Source organism: Eriocheir sinensis, unplaced genomic scaffold (assembly GCF_024679095.1).
Source record: "Eriocheir sinensis breed Jianghai 21 unplaced genomic scaffold, ASM2467909v1 Scaffold221, whole genome shotgun sequence".
Taxonomy (NCBI): domain Eukaryota; kingdom Metazoa; phylum Arthropoda; class Malacostraca; order Decapoda; family Varunidae; genus Eriocheir; species Eriocheir sinensis.
In genome coordinates, this window is record NW_026111523.1 from 242434 (window position 1) to 259960 (window position 17527).

At 43.9% G+C, this 17527-nt stretch overlaps 1 protein-coding gene and 1 long non-coding RNA gene across 21 annotated transcripts; one reads left to right on the forward strand and one right to left on the reverse strand.

The window, feature by feature from the left end:
• The first annotated feature begins 320 nt into the window (after window positions 1-320).
• LOC126990899 (protocadherin Fat 1-like) lies at window positions 321-15683 on the forward strand. 9 transcript variants are annotated; one of them, XM_050849542.1, is made up of 8 exons: window positions 321-950; window positions 1386-1614; window positions 3214-3377; window positions 4833-5020; window positions 5460-5651; window positions 7658-7775; window positions 13853-13947; window positions 15083-15683. In XM_050849542.1, exons 2-7 carry the CDS (start codon window positions 1388-1390, stop codon window positions 13861-13863), a joined length of 900 nt encoding a protein of 299 aa, XP_050705499.1. In that variant the 5' UTR covers window positions 321-950; window positions 1386-1387; the 3' UTR covers window positions 13864-13947; window positions 15083-15683. The 9 variants fall into 9 exon arrangements, with proteins under 9 accessions (XP_050705499.1, XP_050705498.1, XP_050705497.1 ...); XM_050849541.1 differs by having other exon boundaries at window positions 321-725; XM_050849538.1 differs by lacking the exon at window positions 321-950 and having other exon boundaries at window positions 967-1614.
• Window positions 7782-10886, reverse strand: LOC126990900 (uncharacterized). 12 transcript variants are annotated; one of them, XR_007744896.1, is made up of 4 exons: window positions 9283-10886; window positions 8595-9206; window positions 8199-8434; window positions 7782-8046 (listed from the first exon to the last, which is right to left on the reverse strand). It is a non-coding gene; the product is annotated as an uncharacterized LOC126990900 (long non-coding RNA). The 12 variants fall into 12 exon arrangements; XR_007744905.1 differs by lacking the exon at window positions 7782-8046 and having other exon boundaries at window positions 8125-8434; window positions 8595-8750; window positions 8903-9206; XR_007744903.1 differs by lacking the exon at window positions 7782-8046 and having other exon boundaries at window positions 8125-8434; window positions 8595-8674; window positions 8827-9206.
• Window positions 15684-17527: the final 1844 nt, after the last annotated feature.

A 17527-nucleotide genomic window follows, 5' to 3' on the forward strand; every position in this document is an offset into this window, starting at 1 on the left:
AAGAGTTCAGGACAGTGACACAACTTTCTTCCCTCTATGACAACTATCCTAGATTCTATGGCAGAATCTGAATGCAGTTTCCGTGAGGAGATCTCGGCTCATCTTCTGCCAGTGATTGGAGAGGACCTAACACCCCCACAAAGTGACGATGCAAATCAACAACAAAGAAATAATGGGAATAAAAGTTTCATCCTCACACCACTCAGCAACGATCAAAGAAGCAACGATGAAACAGAGCGACCCAACGAAATATCAAAAAATAAAAAATAAAGCAGCATCAGGATTAGCGTCCCGTTGGCAAGACACAAACACCGCCGAGGCTCGGAGGAGGAAGAGGAGGCGGCGGCTCCCTCACGCCTGGCGCCGGGAAGATGCTTGCTGCTGTCTGCCGTGACTCTGGCGGCGGTGATGACGCAGGAGGCCTCTGGTGCCGAGACACGGGCGTTCAGAGCGGCCAAGACTGCGGCCCAGCACCACCCCCGGCCCGGCCAGGCATTCATCGAGGCCAACTGTACCCGACACTTGTGCCCTAATGTAACGCACGGTGCCCGACCTTAAGACCCCTAACTACTAACGACGCCTCCGAGCGAGCCCTCCCCCTCCTTTATATTCAACCAAATGAAACCTAACTTAATCCTCTGAGACGTCCACTCCCATACGTAGGGCTAATTAGGACAGGTGAACTCCTCAGGCAGCTCAACACAGTGTCCATCAACAGCTCCAAGGTATGTCGGCATGTGAAAGAGTATTGGTAGAGGATGGAGAAGTCTGCAGAATCCTCACTTTACAGCAGGCATAAGTGCATGTAGCAAATCCTGAGTGACAATGACTGTCGCTTAACCCCGTCAGTGTCCGGCCCAGCTCAGCATGCCAAGAACACCCCTACAGGAGAACAGCTAGGCAGTTGACAGTAGGACAGAAGAGGCTTGTAGGGAAGAATAAATGTCATGGTGAGCAAACTATAGAATCACACCCTTTTTAACCTGAAACCACAGGTAATTCCAGAGTTGGGTGTGCTCAGAAATAGTTTTCATTGTCAGTGATACAGTAATTGTCATTTGCTACCCTTTCTGTCATGAGTTATTTTTCATATGTTCATTACTGTTCATAATTTGTTTTAATAACTGAGCTCATTTGTGACTCCTTGCCCTGTGTCTGCAAGGAACTGGGGAGGTGATTATGGTGTCATTAAACTTATTATTATTATTATTATTATTATTATTATTATCATCACTGAGATCCATGAAAGCAGGTCAAGGGAGGATAGAAAAATGCTACAGACCCAAACCCTTAATGAGCAGACATGGATATAAAGGAGAAAAATCGAAGAAGGGAGTCAAACCCAGTGCCTGGTGAGTTGCCTGACAGCCATAACCTTTCTCCAGGAATGGTGGGACATCCGGCACAGCAAGGATGGGCTGGCGGAGGAGGAGCTGTCCATGAGTGGCTGCAGAGTGGTGTGGTCCCGAGGTCAGGCTGGCCGAGTGGGGTCCCGGCAGGTTGTCAAGTGCACGACCTGAGACTCGGCTGTGATACATGCCATGCTCGCCTCCTCCTACACCTGCCCAGACCAACCGTCCCTGCTGGGAGAACCTGTCCCTCAAGAACCCACAGGTGACCTTTGCTCTTTGACCATTAGTAATATAAGTATGAGGTTGCCAGACCAGACTGATAGACTCTTTTTTATTACAAGGGCAAAAACAAAGACGACAGCAACACACTGCTCCCAACAAAGGTGTAAAGAACGGGAGGCCAAGAGCTGTGTGGCCTCCAATCACCACCCGCCGAGGGAAGCCTTTTTTTTTTTTATTATTTTTTTTTTTTTACATCAAAGGAGACGGCTCAAGGGCAACAAAAAGAGTGCATAGAAAAAAAAATCCGGCTCCTCACCGCTCCGTGTTCTTGCTCTTATTTACGGATGTATTTATTTACTCATTCTTTTTTTTGTTCATTATTATTTTTTTTCTGCCGCGTGGTGTAATAATGCTGTGGTGGTTCTCTCTTTTTTTTTTTTCTTCATCCGCATCACTCTCCCATTCATCCTTGACCTTTCCTTTACCATCATTGTCATCCACCTCGTCCTAGTTACAGTAGATCCCCATTAAGCGCGAGAATTAGGTGGATGAAGCGGCCGCGCTAACTGAATAAAGTAACCAATATGAAAAAAAATATTTGGTGCAGACGTGGGTCTGACTTTTGGGTTTGATAATTACTCAAAATAATCACTCACATTAAAAAAACAACCCTACGATTGGCTGGGCTCTGAAAACACACTTGTGATTCGCTGGGAGTCCGGTGACGTCATCGCCGGCGCTCACCCGGCCAGCGGCCTCGCTGCCTTAAGGCAGTGTGTCACACTGGCTGTTTTCTTCTAACCGTTGTGGCTACTGGCAACGCCCGTGCACCCATCCAGGAGCGAGTTGTCGGTTCACCGTAACTTGGTGTCACACTGAGCCCTTTTCTTCCCACCGCTTTGGCGGCAGCTTGGACAACCGGCAAGTCCAAATTTTCCTGGTGTGCATCACACACAGCCAAGGTCAGTTGCCCGTATCCACATCCACAACGTAAACAAAGCACTTGCCCTGTATCAACATGGCGTAAAGTAAGGGCTCTCGCAGCTTGTGCCGCGCATCATGGCAGCTTGGCGCAATTTTCAAAACTCAGTCGTGGTGGCTGCTCGCGCTAACTGAGGCTTTCGCGCTAATTAATTTTTTCCTTGGTAGATGGTGGCTTGTGCTAATTGATCTCGCGCTAACTGAGGCTTTCACACTAATTAATTTTTTTCTCGGTAGATGGTGGCTTGTGCTAATTGATCTTGCGCTAAGTGAGGCTTTCACGCTAATTAATTTTTTCCTTGGTAGATGTTGGCTTCTGCTAATTGATCTTGCGCTAAGTGGGGCTCTACTGTACTTTTTTTTTCTTCATCCGCTTTGCTCTCCCATTCATCCATTTCCTTGTTCTCTCATTTACTGTCATTGTCATCCACCTCGTTCTAGTTACCTTTTTATTTTCCTTCATCCACATCACTTTTTCTTATTTTTTTATTTTCCCTTCGACGCTCTCATTTACCGTCACAAGGATTACCTTTTGTTCTCGTACGCAGTCTTCCATCTGTTGCACTCTTCTGGGTGTGACCAAGCTATTGTGTTTATTTGTATATCTACAATATTTACTTATTCATTTTTTATTTATTATGTATTTTTACTGTTGCAGGTTCAATCACACACTCTGCGAAGCTTACGTGGAGGAAAACTGGTCTCCCGGCCAGGTGGTCACCAACCTTGTGGCCACGGACCTTGATGCCTGGGACCTGGGCAAGCTGAGATACACCGTCCTGCACCAGACCTCAGAAGCAGCCGTCACCATGAACAAGGAAGGTAGAGAAAGACTGAATCTACTTCTACTCTTGAAAGAGATTCGTATGGAGGTTTTACGCATTAATGTTATTGTTCATAGTTATAGTGGAAGTAGTAGTAGTAGTAGTAGGAGGAGGAGGAGCAGGGAAAGGCAGCAGAATAAAGAACTAAAGAAGGAGAAAAAAAAGAGCTGGAAACCTGCCTTTTTTCCCTCCCACATATCATTGAAGTTTTCCCTGAGATCATATTACAGTAACTTATCTCTTGACCTGCATCTCATACCTCAAGAAAACACATCACTAGAGCATGCTGTTGTGAGGCCTTGATTGAAAGACACCCTAAACTTAACCTAACCTAACAAAACCCTGAACAGTTACCATACATCTTGACTCGGAAAACTCATATTTGCTTCCTTACTAATGAGACTTTCTATATAACAAAGAGAGGCCATTCTTTGTTGATTCATATTGAAAGACACCCTAAACTTAACCTAACCTAACAAAACCCTCAACAGTTACCATACATCTTGACTCGGAAAACTCATATATGCTTCCTTACTAATGAGACTTTCTATATAACAAAGAGAGGCCATTCTTTGTTGATTCATATTGAAAGACACCCTAAACTTAACCTAACCTAACAAAACCCTCAACAGTTACCATACATCTTGACTCGGAAAACTCATATTTGCTTCCTTACTAATGAGACTTTCTATATAACAAAGAGAGGCCATTCTTTGTTGATTCATATTGAAAGACACCCTAAACTCAACATAACCTAACAAAACCCTCAACAGTTACCATACATCTTGACTCAGAAAACTCATATTTGCTTCCTTACTAATGAGACTTTCTATATTACAATGTGAGGTCATTCTTTGTTGATTCATATTGAAAGACACCCTAAACTCAACATAACCTAACAAAACCCTCAACAGTTACCATACATCTTGACTCAGAAAACTCATATTTGCTTCCTTAGTAATGAGACTTTCTATATTACAATGTGAGGCCATTCTTTGTTGATTCATATTGAAAGACACCCTAAACTTAACCTAACCTAACAAAACCCTCAACAGTTACCATACATCTTGACTCGGAAAACTCATATTTGCTTCCTAACTAATGAGACTTTCTGTATAACAAAGTAGGGTCATTCTTTGTTGATTCATATTGAAAGACACCCTAAACTTAACCTAACCTAACAAAGCCCTTAATAATTACCATACATCTTGACTCAGAAAACTCACATTTGCTTCCTTAGTAATGAGACTTTCTATATAACAAAGAGAGGCCATTCTTTGTTAATTCATATTGAAAGACACCCTAAACTTAACCTAACCTAACAAAACCCTGAATAATTACCATACACTTGACCCAGAAAACTCATATTTGCTTCCTTAATAATGAAACTTTCTATATAACAATGTGAGGTCATTCTTTGTGTATTTATACCATATAGACTTCACCTTTCCAGGCAGTCTATACACTGAGACACCCCTGAATCGCGAGTCCCTGCCCGTGCACAGCCTCAAGGTGTCCGTGATGGACGAAGAGATCCAGGCCAGCTTCACGGTGGTGTGCGACATGAACAAAAACCCACCAGTCTTTACGCTGCCGGAGTACCAGGCGAACATCATGGCTCCCAGGACGACCATTCTTAAGGTGGGGAACAGGGAGGAGAATATAGGGAAAGAGGAGAAGCAGAGAAAAAAAGGGGGAAGGGGAGGAGAAAAAAAGAGATGAGGAAGAGGAAGAGAAAAATCAAGCCTCTGTGTTGGATAGTGGAGTGTTTCCCATGTGGTATTGGTGTGCTGGATATCCCTTCACTGGTAGCCTGGTAACATACACTCCCAGGTCTTTCTCTGCCTCTGTGGTGGATAGTGGAGTGTTTCCCATGTGGTATTGGTGTGCTGGATATCCCCTCCCAAGGTGCAGGACTTAAAACTTCATTGAATTGTAGCAGCCACTTTTGTTCCATTCCTGTAGCTTGGTGATGTCTTCTTATAGGAAATCCACAGTCAAAGGGTTAAATTCATTGTCATTATTTTTGCAGCCAGGAGAAAGCCAGAAATTACAAGAGGTTAATATGCCTTCTCTCTAGGTCATTGGTGTTAAGCTCACCGGGGAGCTGAGCAGTTGGACATCACCCAAAGACATCATATTGAAGGTCGCTGGAATTCTGACAGTTAAAGGCGGCACCGGGGCAATTGTTGAATATTTGGGGCCTGGCGTGGACTCCATCTCCTGCACCGGCATGGCCACGATATGCAACATGGGCGCCGAGATCGGTAAGGTGTGAAGGGGCTTCGTGGTGCAGTGGTTAGCATGCTCAGCTCACAGCCGAGAGAGTTTTATGACCCTGGTGGTAGTGTGACCCTTCTTCTGTACCATGAACCTCAAGAAACACTTATTAGAACCCAGAGAGCCTGAGTTCGATTCCCCGGCAGAGTGGAAAATTTGGGCGGCTTTTCCGATACCCTACGCCCTGTCCACCCAGCAGTGTACCAGGCATTAATGGGGGGTTGTGTCCCGTCTCCTGGGGTCTGTTCCCTTCTCCTATAATTCCTTCCCCTTCTGTCTCTCTCCAGCATATGACCACAGATGTTGCGCCCACTAAGCAAAACTTTCCAACTGTTCCCTTCTCCTAGAATTCCTTCCCCTTCTGTGTCTCTCCGGCATGTGACCACAGATGTTGCGCCCACTAAGCAAAACTTTCCAACTGTTCCCTTCTCCTATAATTCCTTCCCCTTCTGTCTCTTTCCAGCATATGGCCACAGATGTTGTGCCCACTAAGCAAAACTATCCAACTGTCCCATACTCCTATAATTCATTCCCATACTGTATCTCTCCAGCATATGTCCACAGATGTTGTGCCCACTAAGCAAAACTTTCCAGCTGTTCCTTCTCCTAGAATTCCTTCCCTTCTGTGTCTCTCCGGCATGTGACCACAGATGTTGCACCCACTAAACAAAACTTTCCAACCCTTTCCTCATCAAACTTATTTACCAACTTGTACAGTGCAATCAAATCTCCTCTCTCCCTTCTTTGTTCCAGTGTCGTCAAGTCCATCTCCCTCAATCTGTCTTCATACGTCATATTCGAGAGTTCTGGGACCATTTTGTTGCAATTCTCTGTCTTGAGTCCAACATCATAATCTTCCTTTGTATAGTTTTTCATTTTTTCCTTATATGCCTCATCTTGGTATTCAAATCCTTCCATAGTTTTCATCTGTCATAGTTGATGCCATTCTTTCCTAAGGGGCACTCGTGACTGACTCCTTCATCTAACTCAACATTTTTTGTGAAAATTAGGTCAAGTCTTGATGGTTGGTCATCTCCTCTTAGCCTTGTTTCTCCTTTAACCCACTGCATCAACAGATTATCACATCAGGTGTGTGTGTGTGTGTGTGTGTGTGTGTGTGTGTGTGTTTAGCTAGTTGTTGTATTTACCTAGTTGTAGTTTTATAGGGCCTGGGCTTGACGTTCGTGTGGTCCCGTCTCTGTATCTACATTTATCCAACTTTTCCTTGAAGCTTTGCACACTCCTTTCTGATACTACATCCTCACTTAGTCTGTTCCAAACCTCTGTACTTCTTTGCGGGAAGCTATGTTTCTTTGTCTCTCAAGCATCTTCCCTTCCTCAATTTTTGACTGTGTCCTCTTGTGTTCCTGGTGGTAATTTCTTCTTTTAGTGGTAACTCCTCATTGTCTACTTCTTCCATTTTGCTCAATAATTTGTAGATTTGTATTAGGTCTCCCGTTTCTCTTCTTTGTTCTAGTGTTGGTAAGTCCATTTCCTTTAGTCTCTCCTCGTATGTCAATCCCTCCAGCTCTGGAACCATTTTTGTTGCCATCTTTTGTATTCTTTCCAGTTTCTTTATGTGTTTCTTCTTATGGGGAGACCACACTGCCTCTGCATGTGTGTGTGTGTGTGTGTGTAAGATTGACTGACTGATGAATGAATGACTGTGAGATTAAGGCTGGTATTACAAGACACTTTCCCTGCTCACATCAGCTACTTCTAAAGGTCAAAGGGGGATATCAGTCAGGTTCTAATGAGTGTTTTTCAGGCTCATGGTACAGAAGAAGGGTTAAACTACCACCAGGGTCATAAAACTACTCCTGGAAATGCCCACAACTCCTGCGAAAGCCTTGTCAAATATGTGTTCTTGGGCGGCTAAATGTCTAATAATGCGACCCTAAGTAAATAACTTCCTGATGGAGTGGATGATTGACTTGGCATCTTGTAGCTTTACTCTCAGCTATTTCAAGTTCCCGACTGATGTACCAACACCCTCAGATTGGCTACAGTGAAGGTCGTGGCAGAGAGTGTACTCAAACTCCTACTGTGAGCTACTTCTGCTGCCTGCGCCCTCACCACCCCTGTGAAGGACGCCCAGCTGACCCAACCCTCCTCGGTGAGTCTGTCCCACTTAATGTTGCAAGAGTTATCCGGTATACCTTCACTCTCTCATGCTTTCCCTATGTCCTGTGCTGTCCAACTTAATAATGTGAGAGTTAACTGGTGTTTTCACTACCATCTTTTTAGAGAGTCTGATTAAAAAACTAATGCAGGAGTTGTGGTGTTTTTTGTTCCTGTTGGGTGCCTGGACCTATCAGCTGTCTTGTGCTGTCCAACTTATTAATGCAAGAGTCATGGTGTTATTTGTTCCTGTTGGGTGCCTGGACCTATCAGCTGTCTTGTGCTGTCCAGCTTATTAATGCAAGAGTCATGGTGTTTTTTGTTCCTGTTGGGTGCCTGGACTTACCAGCTGTCTTGTGCTGTCCAACTTATTAATGCAAGAGTCATGGTGTTATTTGTTCCTGTTGGGTGCCTGGACCTATCTATCAGCTGTCTTGTGCTGTCCAGCTTATTAATGCAAGAGTCATGGTGTTTTTTGTTCCTGTTGAGTGCCTGGACCTATCAGCTGTCTTGTGCTGTCCAACTTATTAATGCAAGAGTCATGGTGTTATTTGTTCCTGTTGGGTGCCTGGACCTATCTATCAGCTGTCTTGTGCTGTCCAACTTATTAATGCAAGAGTCATGGTGTTATTTGTTCCTGTTGGGTGCCTGGACCTATCTATCAGCTGTCTTGTGCTGTCCAGCTTATTAATGCAAGAGTCATGGTGTTATTTGTTCCTGTTGGGTGCCTGGACCTATCTATCAGCTGTCTTGTGCTGTCCAGCTTATTAATGCAAGAGTCATGGTGTTATTTGTTCCTGTTGGGTGCCTGGACCTATCTATCAGCTGTCTTGTGCTGTCCAGCTTATTAATGCAAGAGTCATGGTGTTTTTTGTTCCTGTTGGGTGCCTGGACCTATCAGCTGTCTTGTGCTGTCCAGCTTATTAATGCAAGAGTCATGGTGTTTTTTGTTCCTGTTGGGTGCCTGGACCTATCAGCTGTCTTGTGCTGTCCAGCTTATTAATGCAAGAGTCATGGTGTTATTTGTTCCTGTTGGGTGCCTGGACCTATCAGCTGTCTTGTGCTGTCCAACTTATTAATGCAAGAGTCATGGTGTTATTTGTTCCTGTTGGGTGCCTGGACCTATCAGCTGTCTTGTGCTGTCCAACTTATTAATGCAAGAGTCATGGTGTTATTTGTTCCTGTTGGGTGCCTGGACCTATCAGCTGTCTTGTGCTGTCCAACTTATTAATGCAAGAGTCATGGTGTTATTTGTTCCTGTTGGGTGCCTGGACCTATCAGCTGTCTTGTGCTGTCCAACTTATTAATGCAAGAGTCATGGTGTTATTTGTTCCTGTTGGGTGCCTGGACCTATCAGCTGTCTTGTGCTGTCCAACTTATTAATGCAAGAGTCATGGTGTTATTTGTTCCTGTTGAGTGCCTGGACCTACCAGCTGTCTTGTGCTGTCCAACTTATTAATGCAAGAGTCATGGTGTTATTTGTTCCTGTTGGGTGCCTGGACCTATCTATCAGCTGTCTTGTGCTGTCCAACTTATTAATGCAAGAGTCATGGTGTTATTTGTTCCTGTTGAGTGCCTGGACCTATCAGCTGTCTTGTGCTGTCCAACTTATTAATGCAAGAGTCATGGTGTTATTTGTTCCTGTTGGGTGCCTGGACCTATCAGCTGTCTTGTGCTGTCCAGCTTATTAATGCAAGAGTTGGCCTGTATCTTCACTCTTAACCCCTTCACTACGGCCGGGCCAAAACAGCACGCCGCGCCGTATCCGGGATCGCCGCGCGCCAAATTTCAAATGTCGCTATTAGATATAACAAGTTTTCAGCCATAAACTCAACAGAATCATCATGTATTATATATGAAAACATGCAGAATTAAATGGGGCATATAAAGAAACATAAATTAATTGATAATTTTGAGATGTAAGCAAAAATATAGAGATAAAATAACTTGTATATTGGTTAAAGCGAGCCAGGACGCAGTATGCGCATCCTGGGATGTGGTACGGGGCACGCAAGGACACAGTATACACGTCCTCGTGTTGTAGGGGTTAAGCCTTCCCTGTGTCCTGTGCTGTCACCTCTGTAATGCAAGTGGTGGACAATATGAGATACCCTTTGCCTCACAGTTAATGGCCACATAATGAGGTAGAGGAATGAGATAAAATTCATATAAAGCCGTATTTTTGAAAAGGGGAAGGGAGGACTCACCTGATAAAAGATGGCTTTATTTTGTACACTTTTTACTCCTTTTTGAATAAGAACATAGCAGGCAGTAGCTTATCCAGTAGACTATTAGTGCTGCCTCGGAGAATCTTGGAACCATTTGCTGAACTGAGTGCAGACCAACGTGGCTCACGTGAAGCACTTACGAGACTTGGCAACAGAAAACTCCTCAGTTGTATCCTTGACATGCTAATTTCCCTCAGTGACTCGTGCTGCTCAGTACTCATTAGAGAGAGGTGGTTCAATCTTGTTTGAACCATACTGACTCTTACTTCTTGAGTCTAGTTAATTTTGGAAAGGAGCGTTCACCACTGCAGTTGGTAACCATTAGAGTTAAATAAATCTTCAACGCGATCTCGACATTAGGAGAACAAAACCCAAAAGAATGAGCAACTCTCAGACGATACAATGTCATCTCGTAAAGGTCTTGTTGAGATCCAGCAACAGTACAGCCGGATCGGACCGCAACAGCACTGATCCAATATTTCCCAAAATATATAAGGTACGTCAAGTTTGCAGTATATTGACAGGCCAACATTCGCTGCAGATTTATCTTTACTCAATGTTATGATAACCCCTCGAATGTTGGTCTGTGAATGTGCCGGCAACTTAACGTACACCTATTGAATACACACCAGCAGTGCGGTCGCTTCTGAAAATAAAAAAACTATTTTATACCCCTTTGTCATCACGATATATTATTATACTCAATACCCTACCAACGTACTACTGGCTTACTCATGAGTACAGATACTATTGATAAGAGGCCAAAACTCACACTTAGATTCAGCTGTGCACTTGTGCCTCGACCGCCATTAAAGCTTTTTTCTGTTATTGATATTTAATATAATCTATACTACTAAACTTTTATCTGCATTAATAGGTTAAGTATATTATATACACCCCTAACTTACCCTACAGACAGTCAAGGAAATACACATTTTAACCCGTCCGCTGCAATTGGCACGGATTTGGCTTTCACTGGTAGCCTGGTGAACTTATACTCCCAGGTCTTTCTCTGCCTCTGTGGTGGATAGTGGAGTGTTTCCTATATGGTATTGGTGTGCTGGATATCCCTTCACTGGTAGCCTGGTAACATACACTCCCAGGTCTTTCTCTGGCTCTGTGGTGGATAGTGGAGTGTTTCCCATATGGTATTGGTGTGCTGGATATCCCTTCACTGGTAGCCTGGTAACATACACTCCCAGGTCTTTCTCTGCCTCTGTGGTGGATAGTGGAGTGTTTCCCATATGGTGGTATTGGTGTGCTGGATATCCCCTCCCAAGGTGCAGGACTGCATTTTCTTCATTGAATTGTAGCAGCCACTTTTGCTCCACTCCTGTAGCTTGGTGAGGTCTTCTTGTAGGAAATCCGTAGTCAAGGGGTTAAGAGAATCCATCGCCAGGACCTTCATGCTATTCAATTTACACATGTTTATGTCTGCTGGAGCCTTGGGTCCAGCTGCAACACCCAAGTCGGATCTGGACCGCGGGCCGCCAGTTGAGTTGGGAAGCCCTGGACTATATGCCGTATATGGTGTACTACAATGCCAGGCTTATTATACTATGCCCTAGTGAAGTTTCCTATATTTTCTTATCCCGGAAGCAGCGACGGGCCAAATTTGTGCCGTGACATAAACCCCCCAAGATAGATGATACATAATCTGATCACAAATGCTTTGATATATATTATGGAATGGTTTGTGTAAGGGGTGATTTTTTTTCATTTTTCTCGCTTAGAGGGACCATTAAGAAACATGATCCAGCTACTGGTTATATATAGTAATATCATATATAATAATATTACAAAAAATTAGGAAAATGAGTAATTATTTTGTCTCAGCCTTCTGTGCCTAAGGGCAAAAACTTTAGTTACTAATTTTTTACGTTCCCGCGGGGCCTGTACCACGTGCTAAATGTGCTACTAGGTTAATTAACCCCTTGAATGCGGATTTCCTACAGTTAGACATCACCAAGCTACTGAAATGGAGCAAAAAGTGGCTGCTACAATTCAATGAAGAAAAATTTAAAGTCCTGCACCTTGGGAGGGGATATCCAGCACACCAATACCACATGGGAAACACTCCACTATCCATCACAGAGGCAGAGAAAGACCTGGGAGTGTATGTTACCAGGCTACCAGTGAAGGTATATCCAGCACACCAATACCACATGGGAAACACTCCACTATCCACCACAGAGGCAGAGAAAGACCTGGGAGTGTATGTTACCAGGCTACCAGTGAAGGGATATCCAGCACACCAATACCATATAGGAAACACTCCACTATCCACCACAGAGGCAGAGAAAGACCTGGGAGTGTATGTTACCAGGCTACCAGTGAAGGTATATCCAGCACACCAATACCACATGGGAAACACTCCACTATCCACCACAGAGGCAGAGAAAGACCTGGGAGTGTATGTTACCAGGTTACCAGTGAAGGGATATCCAGCACACCAATACCATATAGGAAACACTCCACTATCCACCACAGAGGCAGAGAAAGACCTGGGACTATATGTTACCAGGCTACCAGTGAAGGGATATCCAGCACACCAATACCATATAGGAAACACTCCACTATCCACCACAGAGGCAAGAAAGACCTGGGAGTGTATGTTACCAGGCTACCAGTGAAGGGATATCCAGCACACCAATACCATATGGGAAAACACTCCACTATCCACCACAGAGGCAGAGAAAGACCTGGGAGTGTATGTTACCAGGCTACCAGTGAAGGGATATCCAGCACACCAATACCACATGGGGAAACACTCCACTACCCACCACAGAGGCAAGAAAGACCTGGGAGTGTATGTTACCAGGCTACCAGTGAAGGGATACCCAGCACACCAATACCACATGGGAAACACCACTATCCACCACAGAGGCAGAGAAGGACCTGGGAGTGTATGTTACCAGGCTACCAGGGAAGGCCAAATCTGTGCCAATCAAAGCGGACGGGTTAAACCGACACTGAGTCACTTGGGGCCATAAACTTACTCACCAATACCCTTATACTGACTCACTATGTTACATAATAAGAACCACTACCAGGGCTGCACATATGAATCTTACCAGGGCACACACTAATAATTATTTGTCCTGGTATAGTGTGGCTAATTCTTCTGGCTCCGTGGTGTAGTGGTTAGCATGCCTACCTATGAATCTGCCGGCCAGGTTGGAATCCCCCTCCCTGAACAGTCATTTAATTGTAGCCCACTTATGAATTTTCCCCCAGAACATTTGAGTAAGAGTTAATTTTGTCATATGTAGGTGAGTAAGGTTATGTGATGTTCATCCTTCCTTTCAGGCGGGCTAGATGTACCAAGTGTTAGACCTTAATGTATAGCTATCTAGTTGTATATCTCTCTCTCTCTCTCTCTCTCTCTCTCTCTCTCTCTCTCTCTCTCTCTCTCTCTCTCTCTCTCTCTCTCTCTCTCTCTCTCTCTCTCTCTCTCTCTCTCTCTCTCTCTCTCTCTCTCTCTCTCTCTCTCTCTCTCTCTCTCTCTCTCTCTCTCTCTCTCTCTCTCTCTCTCTCTCTCTCTCTCTCTCTCTCTCTCTCTCTCTCTCTCTCTCTCTCTCTCTCTCTCTCTCTCTCTCTCTCTCTCTCTCTCTCTCTCTCTCTCTCTCTCTCTCTCTCTCTCTCTCTCTCTCTCTCTCTCTCCCCCCATCTCTCTCTCTCTCTCTCTGTCTCAATCTTTTTATTTCCTTCATCATTTCTCTCCCTTCCTTCCTTCCTTCCCAGTGTTCCTTCGTCCACCCTCATACCTTCCTTCCTTCCTTCCCAGTGTTCCTTCCTTTTCATTGTCATTCTCCCTTGTGATGTTTTCCTTTCCTTCCTCCAGTGTGCCCCTGAGAGCTCCCTGCAGCACAGCGAGTCTCTTCTTGGACGGCTCAGAGGCACAGAAGATGTAGCCAGACTTGCCGGCCAAACCCGAGGGTGAGTCCACACCCTGAGACACTTATGTTAGCCTGTCTGTCTGCCTCAACAACCCTCACCTCGTACAGGAAACTGTTAATTAAAAGATGAGACACTTTTTGTTAGTCTGTCTACTTAAAATTAATCTTGTCTTGGTCTGTTTACTTGGTCTAGACACAGAAAGTAATGACATCAAGATAATTATGGAACAACAATGAGAATAAGTCACACATCTGCCCAAAAAATACTCAGACTCGTGTGATATATATATATATATATATATATATATATATATATATATATATATATATATATATATATATATATATATATATATATATATATATATATATATATATATATATACATACATACATACAGCAGTGGGTCTCAGCAGGCCTGGCAGACCATGGTGTTGTGGAGTCACTCAGTACAAGTATATTACATTGTCAATATCTAGGTAGGCAGGGAAATTTAAGTCCCCTGTGTGTGTGTGTGTGTGTGTGTGTGTGTGTGTGTTTTTTCTATGTAATATTATACATTCTCTCTCTCTCTCTCCCCCTTCTACTTATAATTTCTTCTCCCTTTTCCTCCACTTACCTTCTTCCTCTTCCTTACCTCCTTCCTTCCTTCCTCCTCCTTTCTTTCTCTTCCTCTGCTCATTACATTTTCTCTTCCTTCTTCCTCCCTCCATTTGGTTCTCTCCCTTTTTTCCTCCTCCTCCTCTTCTTCCTCTTTTTCTCATATTTATCTTCTTCAGCAGTTTCTCCTCCTCCTGTTATTGCATCTTCCTCTTTTTTCCTCATTTGGTCTCTCTCTTTCCTCTCCCTTCTATTTCTAATTTCTTCTCCATTTTCCTCCACTTACCTCCTTCCATTTAGTTCTCTCCCTTCCTCTTCTTTCTCTTCCTTGGATCATCACATTTTCTCTTCCTTCTTCCTCTTCCTTGCCTCCTTCCTCCCTCCATTTGGTTATCTCCCTTCCTTCCTCCTCCTTTATTCTCTTTCTCTGATCATCACATTTTCTCTTCCTTTTTTTCCTCTCTCATATTTCTCTTTTTAGCATAGTTTCTCCTCCTCCTCCTCCTTCTGTTATTGCATCTTCTTCATTTGGTATAGCTCTCTCTCCAATCCATTAATACAGTTATTCTCCTCAGGTGTGTGTTGATGTTGGGACCAAGAAGAAGAAGAAGAAGAGGAGGAAAAGGAGGAAGATGATGATAAAGGCAACAGGAAGATCAGAAGAAGAGGAGGAAGAATGGAAGAAGAGAAGAGAACACACACACACATATATATGACAAACACCTTTTTCTATATTTTTCATTTTTATTAGTCCATACAACATACATTAGCTATATACATATAATACAACATATGCATAACTATATACATTAGACCGTAGAGTGAGTGAGTGAGTGAGACTCGAGAGGCGAGATAGAGGTCCCCTCTCTCTCTCTCTCTCTCTCTCTCTCTCTCTCACCTCACCTCACCACAGCTCACAGGACCCTACAGATGTACCTCCCACAGTATGTTGACAACTGCCCACAGACACATATCCCCCCAGCCTCATGAAGGACCCCCTTCTCCTTCCCTCCCCCCCTAGCCAACATAGCACCCACATAGCCTTATCAAAGTTACTATGTATATGTATGTATGTGTGTTTTTCTATTAATGAAAAGTTAATTTGTAATGTTTGTGTGTTCTATTCCTATGAGAGAGAGAGGAAGAGAGGAAAAGGTAAAGAGGGAGAGAGAGAGAGGAGGTAAGGGAAGGAGAGAGATGAGAAAAGGAAAAGAAATAATGTAAGAAAGAACAAAGAAATTTACAGATAAAAGAGAGAGAAAGGTATCAGAAGGGAGAGGGAGAGAGGCAAGGTAATAATATTGAATAGTAAGTGTCTCAACTAACCTACTAACTAACTATGGGATGACCAGAGAAAGAGAGAGAGGAGATATTAAGGCAAGGCAAGGTAAGGGCGTAGGGTATCGGAAAAGACGCCCAAATTTTTCCACTTCGCCCAGGAATGGAACCCGGTGCGAAATATAGAAACTGTAAGCAAGTTGAACATTTCTCTCTGCAAGTTATTTTAGTCAAGTTAAAAAAGCCCACTACTCGCTGCACTTGTAAAATTCTACCCATACCCGTAACAATATGACCCCCACGCAAGACCCCACTCACAACCTAGCAACCTCAGTGCCTCGGAGTGCGTCGCCAAGTGCTGTGCGGCTATACAGACATCATGCACACAACATACATAAAAAAAATATATATACCTACGTTTACTAGCTTCGTCGTTTTATTATTTTACTGTTTTTTTTAATTTTCGCTGCTTATAACGGACTTTCAGCCCTAACGGACTAAGTTCCCCCCAAACCGAGTGTGTATCAAGACACCTCTCCACCCGAAATTGACCTCTCTTTTGGCTACTCTTTACTCTTATCTTTTACAGGAGCGGCGAGTAGCGGGCTTTTTGGGGACTCTTTATTGCCCTTGAGATGTGTCCTCTGATGTGGAAAAAAAAAAATAATAATAAATAAATAAATTAGTCCGTTATATCGAGGGTTTACTGTACTTGTGTTGAGAGCGTCCATAACACCGTGGGCCGGGCCAATCCGCTACCCACTGAGTCAACCGCCTTCGTCAAACGCACCATCAAAACTGTATGTAAATCTATGTGAGTGTAACTGTATGTATCTAACTGTATGTGACTTTAAGCTTAACTATATATCACTCGCAGTTTACAGCCGGTGCTGGTGAAAATAAAGTTCATAAATAATATTCTACCTATTAATATTATCTGTATATACATTAATTATGTAAGTGGTTTAGGTGCAGACCTTAACTCAAAAATTACTGTGGTGTTTTTACCTGTTGTAGTTTCTCTCATGTTCTGGCTGAGGTCTTAGAAATGGGGTCAGCAGCCAGCGCTTGCAACCATACCCGCTGTCACCAAGCAGATAGCAGTTTGCTTGCACATGGTTGTTCTCAAACAGCAGCTTCAGCCCACTTTCATTCAGGATCCTTGCATCATGCACTGATCCTGGCCACTTTGATACAAGGTTTATTATTTTGTAGTTTGCATCAAACACTAACTGTGTGTTCATGCTATGGAAGTTTTTTTCTGTTCACATAATCTACTTCATTTTCCTTCGGTGCTGTTATTTTCACATGTGTGCAGTCTATCACTCCCACAACACCGGGGAAATGTGCAATTTGGTAGAACTCTGCCTGCTTTGCGCGAATCTCCGCCCTGTCGAGGGGAAACTTGATAAACCCCCTGACAAGCTGCGGCTCACTGAGGGCGGTCAGAGTTTCCGCAATCGCCCTGCTGACACTACTCTGGATCACCCCAAACTCATCACTCGAACACTGCTGCATTTTTCCTGTAGCCAAGTATCGTAGAGTCATAATTACTTTCAACTCCGGGGTGAGGGAATGCTCCCTTTGAATTGGATCTTGCAGCTCTCTTCTCACCAAACCAGTCACGTATTCAATTCCAGCACGGTCTGATCTGTACCGCTTGACAAGTTCAGCATCGTTGTACATTTCCAAAGCGTCCTTCCGGGCTCTAAAAGTGCGGAGGCGGGCTGGTCCGGCGGCCA

Bases quoted from the DNA above. Each gene is read 5' to 3' on its own strand.
- LOC126990899 (XM_050849540.1), top strand. From the start codon at position 1,304: ATGGATATAAAGGAGAAAAATCGAAGAAGGGAGTCAAACCCAGTGCCT. The intron at 1,615-3,213 runs GTGACCTTTGCT...TTACTGTTGCAG, and splicing joins TGTCCCTCAAGAACCCACAG to GTTCAATCACACACTCTGCG. The intron at 5,021-5,459 runs GTGGGGAACAGG...CCTTCTCTCTAG, and splicing joins CCAGGACGACCATTCTTAAG to GTCATTGGTGTTAAGCTCAC.